General features: G+C 39.5%; 1 protein-coding gene across 2 annotated transcripts; it reads right to left on the bottom strand.

Annotated features, from left to right (window-relative positions):
- Window positions 1–451: 451 nt before the first annotated feature.
- On the bottom strand, window positions 452–9,155 carry LOC107745762 (uncharacterized). Of its 2 annotated transcripts, none has more exons than XM_016559729.1 (6): window positions 8,949–9,155; window positions 5,614–5,671; window positions 4,262–4,349; window positions 3,399–3,976; window positions 1,538–1,672; window positions 452–1,223 (listed from the first exon to the last, which is right to left on the bottom strand). In XM_016559729.1, the coding sequence occupies exons 1-6, from the start codon at window positions 9,080–9,082 to the stop codon at window positions 669–671; spliced, it is 1,548 nt and encodes a 515-aa protein (XP_016415215.1). In that variant the 5' UTR covers window positions 9,083–9,155; the 3' UTR covers window positions 452–668. The 2 variants fall into 2 exon arrangements, with proteins under 2 accessions (XP_016415215.1, XP_016415216.1); XM_016559730.1 differs by having other exon boundaries at window positions 4,316–4,349.
- Between the last annotated feature and the right edge of the window lie 1,317 nt (window positions 9,156–10,472).

Below are 10,472 nucleotides of genomic sequence, written 5' to 3'. Positions count from 1 at the left end.
GTCCGATCGCAGGCCTCCGCTCCTTGAGTTCTCTCCAGCACTGGAAAGCTGATCCAATATTTTACACGGGTCCTACTTCTTGCCTTGTCGTTCCGCAGACGTTTTCCTCTTTTGTTTTTTATCCGCCATCTCTATATCTCTCTGTCGCTCGGCTCGCTAATGTCCGTACCATGCACTGAAAGCTCTCTCCTCCACATCATGAGTAGACACGCCCCATATTGCTGAGTGGCTACAAGTTTGTTTTGCTATTCGGCCCGAATCAGTTTTCTAAAGTGTTTTTGAAAAATCACATACCCTGCCTTTAACTACAGCATGTAATGACAAAAAAACAAGAATTTCCTCTACAGGACTGCTACTGTCGGTTATGATATGTTGTGTCTGTTGTGATATGTCGTGGCTGGTGACTATTTTTCTTCGTGGTAGAGGCGTGTAACTAATCAAAATCATTTTGTTTGGATTTTCACGTAAGCATTCTGTTGTTTTTGTGCTGTGAGAATACTGACCTTTAACTAGACTTAACTCAATTAATGCTCAACTAATACTTGGAACCCATGTAAAATATATAGCAGTGGTGCAATGCGTGTATCCCATTGGGTTACAACACGCATACGTGTCCCTATTCAAGATTCAAGCCCCAGAGAGGAAAGTTCCCTTCCCCAGAGCACACCCTACAGGCCAGTGACATACATCTCCATGCCATCATTAAAAGTAAAGATGGTGGTTGTGCTGGAGGTGGCCGAGCCCTGCTTCAGGTCAGGGATGCTCTCGTACAAGCTCTCCCCGGGAATCAGCATTGTTTTGGCTGGGAGATGCAGCAATTTGGGGGTCTGCTGGGGGGGTGGAGGGGGTGGCGGTGGTTGTTGCAAGGGTTGCTGGGGCCGCTTCCGCTTGGGCCGCAAGGTGGCACTGGCATTGGGTGGAGGCCTGTCGCGCCTCCAGCCTCCCCCACCCTCCATGGTCTCGTAAGCCAGGTCTGTTTCCTCAGTGCTGATGGCTTCGTAGCAGTGGTCCTCCATGCAGCTGGGTGGAGCTCTTGTACCTTTGCCCTCCTGCGGGGCCCATGTTTGGGGTTTGACTACCACGCTGAAACCCCCGTCACGCTCACTACGGTCACCTCGAGCCAAGGTCCTATAGCCGCTGATGTCCCTCGTGGCGGTGGGCGAGCCAGGCATGCCTCGCTTCTTTTTGCCTGGTTTGCAAACTTTCGAATACATCTCTGTGATCTACATGATAATAGAGAGACAAACCATCTGAAACATATTCGTGAGTGGAAAATCTTTTACTCCAAAAGTTTGTTTTTCCAGTTCCCGCTGTCTGATAGGCAACAAAAACAATCCAGCCTTTTAAGAATACACATTTTTGGGTTTACAGCTGTTTCTGGCTAACCCTGAATTTGTGTTTAGGGGTAAGGAAGTACTCTGGGATCATTCACAGACAATGTTTCAAGAATGTATAATGCCTACAAGACATTGTGACTGCATAGAATGAGAAAAGGAGGATGTGTCTCAGGACTGTGGAAAACTAAATGCACACTCACCCCTGCTGCAGATGCTGCCATATTCTCTCCAGCATGAGAGCTCAGAATACCCATCTGCTTGTGCTGGAAGATGATGTCATCGTCCTCCGGAGGTTTCCATATGTACTGTTCTCCATTTCCCATAAACACTGCCTCCTGATTTATTAAAAACAATTGACTAGAATAAATATTATATAACATTTTAAGGGGTCTTCTTAAACAATATACACTGGAGAATAGAGCCGAGTAGAACAGCATCATGAAACAGCATCAACAATGCCCTCCAAGGACAGTTCATGGGTTTAAAGCAGTAGTTTTAAAGGAATGGTTTACCCATACAATTAATTCTGTCATCATTTACTCACCCTCGTGTTGTTTCAAATCAGTATGACTTTATTTCTTCTGTGGAAGACTAAAGGAGCTTTCAAAATGGGAGCTTCAAAAGGTGCAAAAGCAGCATGAAAATACCATAAAATTGTCCATACAACCTGTGTGCAATATTAAGTCTTCTTAATGTCTTTGTGTGAGAAACAGATTGAATTTTAAGTCATTAGTCACTCATAATAGTCATCTCCTGTGAGCTAAGCTCAAGAAGTGGATGAGTCCAATTTGTGAACAAAGCATTCAGGTTTTGTGGTTTTCTGAACCAAATCAAGAGATTCACTCATTTACTTCCATTATATTGCAAAAGAGTTGCCAAAATTTTACCTTTGATGATAGATTGACAGAATGTTAGATAGAATAACAGAACATTAGATCAGACTCTTCTCCATGAAAATAAGCCTATGTAGAATAATCAGGCTACGGTCCCCATCTTAATGCCTGCCCTCATGTCTAACCATCTTCTGCATCTAATGATATTGGGCTTAATGTGTTTCCTGTACTCGGGCTGTAAGGGAACAGGCTGATGCTTGCAGTGCATTTTCTCCTCATTGTTATGCAGGAGAAACGGAAGGTGGGCAATGGGGTGTGTCACATTGCCATTTTTAAGGCAGGGATTAGCATGTTGTCGTAGGTTCTTTCGTTCACCATTGCAATTTCCTTTTCCCATTAGCACTGGCCCATTTTCTGGGTCTGGCTGTTTGCCTGGATTTCGGTGATTGAGAGGTTTCACTCTGTGTTTCCGCTGGTTGCATCATCCTCATAGTAAAGTGCCTGTGAGTGTGCAACACCCCGAATGCTGTGGACGGACCACTAAATGCTCACAAGTATCATTGATTTGGACAGTGTTCGCAGAGAAAATAATGAAGTACACTTGCAGTGTACTTAATTGCAGACCCACTTTAGTTGCAAGTCCACACTTGCGCTGAGGCACACAAAAATAGGGGAAGCCATTCCCAGCATGCTTCTATTTATATGTTCCACTTTAAGATACAATTTAAAGCACAATCGGAAATTACAACGAGTCAAAGGCTTTCAGTAGTTATGAAACAACAAATAGTTTCCATCAGCAACAATGCTCTCATTTTTATATTTGTAGCCTCAGCTAAATCCTTGTGGTTGCAGTGCTATATGAATTACTGAATTACATGAGCGCTGAATATGTTTGTAGAAGTGCGCTATTCAGAATGGAATTGAAAATTCACTTTAAATTACAGTTCAGTTCCTGAATTTGAATTAAAGTTGAGGTAGCAAACAGGATACAAAATTGTATTCCAATTTGAATTTGAATCCAAGGAAGTCAAATTAAAATGAATTAAAACTGAAAGAAATTTATATTATTGTAATTTTTAACTAGAAAATAAATGTTTGAAACAATAAACTTTGAATGTTTAAATCTTATTTGAAGGTTTTGAAAAAATGAATCTTGTTTGAAGGTTTTGAAAAAACATTTATTAAGCTTTAGATAGATAGATAGATTGATTGATTGATTGAATAATACCTTAGGGAAAGACGGAAGATTGAAGGCCTCCATGTTTTTCCGAGGAATCTTCTGACTGTGTGGGTGCGTTGGAGGTGGGGCTGGGTGAGTGGGCGGAGCATGCCGAATGTCCCCACTGCTGTGTCGTTGTTGTTGTCCAAGCCCCTCCTCGGTCTCCGTCCCATTGTCCCTCTTCTGTGCTGCTTTGTCCACTCTCCGGACCTTTCTGATGCAGGCGTACTCCACTGTTTCCTGTGGTTGAGGGGGCGTGTTTACCACCTGGGGGAGGGTCTCTGGCTCTGGAATCCCGCCCTCCAAGCAGTCCACGTCGGGATCAGGTGGAGCAGGGGTATTAGCAGGGACCGCCGGTGGGGCGGGTGTGTCCGTCTCTCCAGCTCGACCTCCAACGCCATACCGGGCATCCTCAGAACCGCGTGTGGGAGAAGAGCGGCGGCCCACCTCGGCGTACGTGTGTTCCCCATCCTCACCAGAGGGGATCTGAGGCAGCTGGCGGCCCTGAGAACGCAGGTCGGAGTTTGAGCGACGGCTAGGAAGTAGGAGCAGATCCATGCTGGTGGGACGGTTCTTCTTAGAAGATTCTACAGAGAGCAGCATGATATTAACTGAAGAGCTTAAAATCTGAGAAGCAAAACCATTGTTTTTTCAAAGACACAATAAAAAGATTTGCTCGAAACTGCAGAGGCAAAGGGCAGCAGACACATGCCAATCACTATAGAGTAAAAGTAATTACATCTACTAATAGCCCCTATGGAAACTCCTTGAACATAGCTGGTACCATGCACAGACCTTCCCCCCGAACTGCAGGTATGTGTGAAGAACTAGAGACTATCAAACTTTAAGAGATGTGATTGTACAGTACATACTCTTGCCATTGCAGTTGAGTCTGTTCATCTCATGAAGCTTGGTGTCTGACTTACTGATGGAGGTCAGCTTGGACTGTCGCAGTATACTCTGAAAACAGATGCACAGATAAACTGCTTAAAATGTATTCAAATAAAAATAAAACAGTATAACCTGTACAACAACAAAAAAGTAAATTTTCCTATTCAGCCTACGTTGGGCATATTGTTGGGTAAAGCAAGTACATGGCAATAATAATAGATTCATGTTTGAAAATATTCCTGCTTACTGTTGTGTTATTTATAATTATTGTGTACTATGCTGGGTCACCATCACTCCTTGATATCCAAGGTAAAATCAGGGCAAAACAGTTGAGAAATGTTCTGGGTGACAATAAGGGTGTCATACAACATGGGATGCTAAAATAGTGAAATGGCCCAAATCCTTTTGTTTTAGATTCAAAGCTTAAGTGATCCATTCAAAGTTTAGGTCAGATCTATTTCCACTGAGCCGATTAAGAAGATTAATTAAATTCAGGAGGAGCCTTCAATTTGTTACTTGAAAACTAGTGTGAGGGAAGAATTTAAATCCTGAAACAAAACCATGAACTGCTTGAACTGACATGGAACTGAGCCCAGACCTGGGTTTCTTAGAAAATACAGAAGAAAAGAAGAATGGGTTTCATTCACTAGCAATGCGTACACATGTAATTGTGCATAAAAACCTATGTGTGAATGTTTTCATACAGAAATCTTAATTTATCAATAAGGTTACTCTCTGAAGATTACTTTAGGTTACCATCTCTCTCTGCTTATATAAATACAAAAGTTTGGGTTCAGTAAGATTTTCTTTTTTAAAGAAATTAATACTTTTAGTCAGCAAGGACATGTTAATGTGACAGTAAAGAAATGTATAATGTTACAGAACAGTTTTATTTAAAATAAATGTTGTACTTCCTATTCTATTCAAAGAATCCTGTAAAAAATAAAAATCCTATCACAAAAATATTACGTGGCACAACTGTTTTCAACAGTGATAATAAGAAATGTTTCTTGAGCACCAAATCAGCATGTTAGAATGATTTTTGAAGGATCATGTGACACTGAAGACTACAGTAATGGCTGCTGAAAATTTGGATTTAAATAAATCAAAACAAGCTGCCTGGTTGAGCATGAGACATTTTTTCAAAAACACTAACTGACCCCAAACTGAACAGAAAAAGGCTATATACTGTCTATATAAAATATATAATGGATAAGGATATGTTTGAGAAATGGCTATACAAGTTGTGTGCAATTATTAGTGAATGACACCCAATGTGAAAGGGGGGGGGAGAGGAGGGGGGCAGCAGGAAAAGAGACTTAGAAATGCTCACCATGTCCATGAGCCTGTGCTTCCTCTCCTCTCCAGGGCCATTGTGTGTCTTTCCCTTCCTGCAAGACACAATCGGCAAGATGTAAATCACACTGTTACAAATCCAAAATTTTAGAATGTTAGGTTCAAACTTCAAATGCTCTGTTTATCCACTGATTTATGGAGACTGAATGCGCTGACTCATTTGAGCCCCTGATTCAATTTACTTTAGTAGCTCCAACTATTTATCTTGTGCAGAAAGAAAATGCACATTTCAATTCAATTCGGCTACTCGAAAGATTAAAGGCAGTTGTTTTTTTTATAAACTTTGAGTTAAGTCATTTGATCAAAAGTAACTGCAAGTGCTTTCAAGATGCACAATCCTCGAAATGAGCCCAGATTGGCATTTGAAACAACAGAAGGTTTTCACTGGATGATTAACAGGCCTCTGAGTAACTGCGGTGCAATGGTGTTCAGGCCAAAACTCAGGCACAAAGAAAATCAATCAAACAATCAACATAATACAATCCAAACATCACTAAAATAGCTAAATGGATGCTGAGGATTATTTTCTTCATGAAAAGACAAGAAGTACACAGTCATGTCTGTCAGTGACGTGAGAATCTAAACTTTCCTCTCTCACACATACACAGGGCCCTGATCCAGACCCATTGTCCGGAATGTTCAGCCATATTTGACCAGACATCTGTTTATTCTTGAAAAAACCATGTCAGTCGTTCCCTTCTGATTGCTTGCATTGCTTTGATAAGATTACAGGAACAGTGTAGGTATCTGAAATCTGCCGACCAGCAGAGCAAAATGGATACAAAGTAGATTTTGTAAAGTATTAAAGCTATTACTGAGATTCCCATGAATCACTGATATTTATTTTTTAAGACACAACAGAATAAAAAAACATTAGTATAATATAACACAAGAACATCTAACCTTTTCAAAAACATTTGAAATAAATATGTTGTATACAAGTACAGCTAGTAAATATACTATGCTGAATATTTCAGATCTAATTAATGTGATAAATGATGTGGAGTCTTTCCTTCAGTGGTCTACAAAAGAATCACTGAATACTGAGAACTAGATCAGCCTGATTTGTCAGCTAATCATTCCAACTGGTTTTGTGAACTGTATCAACTTTATTAATTTTTTATTACTTTAAGAGCCACACTTTGATGTTCAAATGTACATACCAGTAGTTTAAGTTTACCTTTGACTGTAGTGTTCAGTATTCATTTGCAAGCTATAAATAATATTTTTTTCCAGCAAGCTTGACCTAAAGAGGTGATCTTTATCAGTAGTATCTCATAGAAAACTGAAAATACCTCCAACATTTTCTCATTTACATTCTCCCCGCAATGTCTTTCTCATCTGTATTTCCTTCAACCCTTGTTCTTGTCTTTCTCACTTCTTTTCCTCCATCTCTCATTCCTCTAATCCTTTTTCTTTGTCCTCCCACTACCAGATGCATCATGTGCTTTGACAAAATGAGACATTAGCATTCACACAGTGTGCTCTGTGCTATCATCGGTGGAACAAGAGAGACAGAGATGGAAAAGAAAATTTCATTTTCTGTGATGTTGACGATATGAAGATTTACAGTACAAGACACTGTTATAAGTATGAGAATGCAAGCTCTGTGTGAACATGCTGGTCAAAATCTCTGTGCCATTAGATGTTATTTTTTGTTCATTCATCTACCAGTGTTATAATTTACTAATATTGTGTGCACGATTTACTAATTTGTTCCCTTGTTTTAATTAAATCGTGTGCTCGATATAATCATTTGGGTAACACTTTATTTTGATAGTCCACTTTAGGCATTCTACTACCTATAAGTGACTTTGCAACTTGGAGTATTAGTAGACTGTCTGTTTAATATCTCATAACACTTTATTTTGATGGTTGCTCAACAGACGTTCTACTGACTATAAGTAACTTATTCTACTAACCCTAACCTAACAGTCTACAAATGCTCTAATGAGAGTTAATTGACATGTAGTTGCAAAGTTACTTACAGTTAGTAGAATGTCTAAAGTGGACTATCGAAATAAAGTGTAACCATAATTTGTTCCCTCGTTTTAAGTAAATTGTGCACATGAAATAACTTCCTGTCTGCATTCTGATAAACCTGTTGCTGCTGTTATGTTATGTTATGTTGTTATGTTATGGACAGAGACACTTTAATTGGGTTTTATTTTGAGATGGGAATGAAAGCCTTACAGTGCTGCATGGAATCATTTTAAGTTAGAGGCATCTACATCGGTTTATGAGAATGCGGACAGGAAGTGGAACAAATTATTATTTTGTGCGCACGATTTACTTAAAATGAGGGAATGAATTAGTAAATTGTGCGCACAATTTACTTTTTTTTCCTGCATATCATGTGCGTGGCTCCGTAGGTTCTAGCATGAAATGAAAATAAAATATTGTCAATTGTATACAGAAGTTCAAGGCTGATTTTTATTAGTGGAAAAACTGAGTTGTGCTTGCCTGTGCAAAGCTCATCGCCACAATGCTAGAGTGTTATGGGACTTTTCCAGGGCATTGCTGTGCATTTGCTATGGTGTTTTGAGTGTTTTTTAGCACATTGTTTTGCAGTTCCTAGAGTGTTCTGAGAGAATGCTTACTAAAAGAGACTGTTCGTTTGCATATTGAATGAAGATTAAAATATTGTTAAAATATATTTAATATTTTTCCCTGGGTATTATCCTCAATTTGAGTGCTGTATGTGTATGTACACTACTGTTTAAAAGTTTGAGGTTAGTAAGATTTGTTTTAGAGAAATTACATTCATTTTTCCAAATGAATGCTGTTTTTTAAACTTTCTATTCATCAAAGAATCCTAAAAAACACAGTTTCCACAAAAAAATACTAGGAACAAACTACAATGTTTTTTAAAACACTGATAATAAGAAGAAATGGTACTTAAAGGGGTCATATGATGCTATGGTGTTCTGAGTGGTTGTTAGCCTGTTGCTATGTGATTTCTTTGATGTTCTGGGTGGTTGCTAAGGCATTTTTAGATGATTGCTATTATGATTGGGGCTAATCCTTCAGGGTAAGTCTATGGAAGTCCTTCGCCAATTTGGCTTTTTTGGTTTGTTTGTTGTTTTGTGTGTACACCAAGAGAAATCGTAAGCCTCTCATCAGTGAGCTGCATGATTTGAGGTATTATGTCTGCAGGATGAGTTAGCACTTCAGGTTTGGGGTTTGAACAAGCAAGCTGTCCAGAATATGAATCTAAACAAATAAACAACCAAAGAAACTCCAACCAACCAAAGAGGGCAAGAAGTCAGAGCATTTTATATATGACCATATGTGTTTGTGTGTGCAACTCACCTCTGGCAGCCCACACATAGCACGACGATGAGGATGGTGACAACGAAGGCTGAGGCGGCGGCGATGGCCCCCAGCAGCAGTACTTTGCCGTAGGGATGAGCAGAGAAGTTCACCCCGTCCTGCATGGAGGCCATGTGGAAGTGCTAACACACACACTTTCACGCTCGCCCTCACACACGCACACACATATACACACACACTCTCAAACACTGTCTACAAGATCTGAAAGAGAAAAGGGAAGGTGCTAGAATCAGTTCCTTGGCTTTGTAAAACGAGCCTTTTTCACCCATCAGAGGGATAACAAAAATGAATCATACTCTTTCATTCCTCCCTGCAGCCATTCTCTAGTCTAGAGTGTGAATGAATGACAGAGAGTGAATCTCCCCCACAATTTCTTGTTCTCTCTCGGTCTCACTCTTGTACTTTTATTTTGTCTTTCTCCTTCTGTGTGTCTCCTGCAGGTCTCTCTCTCTTCTCTCCCACAGTGTGTCATTTTCTGCCCACTGACTGTCACTCAGCGTTTGTGTAGAATCATTTGTCTCAGACTGGGGGGCATTTTTCATTTTTCATGCAAAGATTCATGAGCATCAGGTACCTCACCTGTCTGTCGCCGCAAACAAAGCGACAGTAAATGCAGTTGCTGAAAGGCTGAGCTTTTACACTTCACTTTAAAGCCCCTTTCTAAACAGTTATAGTGCTTGAAAAAAAACACTATATTTTGCTCTACTGTATATGACAGTATAGTAAACAGTATAACAGTATGTTTTTAGTTTGTACTGTATATGCTCGCTCTGCCAACTGTTAAACAACATTGGTTTTAAAAACACTTGATTTAGTAGAATAATATTAGATTACTAAAGTAGTAGCAGGTTCCCCTCATAGTAAGCTCACACAGAAAGTGTCGCGGGGCCCGGGGGTCCAAGTGGTCAGCTACTGCTAAATGTGCCATGGGTCCCAGGGGCCAATGTGGTCAGCTTGTGCTGTATTTGCCAGGAGCCCAAGTGTTAATCTTCATTTGACAGTGTCAGGACACACAGCTTGAGGCTTTGGAGGCCCCTGGCAATCCATGAGGGACATGTAGAAACTATTGGCAACAATGTCTGACCTGCTACAGTGCATCTTAATGTGCCAAGTTTGAATTTGCACAGACATGAATACAATCACACACTGGTGTATTGCAATATACTATTATGCATTACAATGAAATTATGCATATGTTTTACATATTACATATACAAACTTATACAAACACACACACACATATATACACTATGTATATGTTATACTGAATAGCCCATATAATTATACACTAAAACTAAAACCATTAAACAACATTGAAATAAAAATAATGTTAACTAAATAAGATTAAATATTAACACGTAAACTTGCTTTATTTAGCTAGTTTGTCCATTTCATTTTCAGTTTTAACTTGATGTACTAAAATAACTAAAACAAAATCAATAAAAAAAACTTTATTGATATTTCTTTAAAAAGTAATAAAAATGAATAAAACTTTAAAATTAA

The sequence above is a fragment of the Sinocyclocheilus rhinocerous genome, unplaced genomic scaffold (assembly GCF_001515625.1).
Source record: "Sinocyclocheilus rhinocerous isolate Xijiao unplaced genomic scaffold, SAMN03320098_v1.1 scaffold558, whole genome shotgun sequence".
NCBI classification, from domain to species: domain Eukaryota; kingdom Metazoa; phylum Chordata; class Actinopteri; order Cypriniformes; family Cyprinidae; genus Sinocyclocheilus; species Sinocyclocheilus rhinocerous.
The sequence above is the reverse complement of the archived record's forward strand: the minus strand, read 5'-3'. Positions and strand labels throughout refer to the sequence as shown.

Coding starts and splice junctions, on each gene's coding strand:
- LOC107745762 (XM_016559729.1), bottom strand. CDS start 9,082: ATGGCCTCCATGCAGGACGGGGTGAACTTCTCTGCTCATCCCTACGGC. Junction 5,672..8,948: donor CTATGTGTGGGCTGCCAGAG/GTGAGTTGCACA, acceptor TGTGTCTTGCAG/GAAGGGAAAGACACACAATG. Junction 3,977..4,261: donor ACTCAACTGCAATGGCAAGA/GTATGTACTGTA, acceptor TGCTCTCTGTAG/AATCTTCTAAGAAGAACCGT.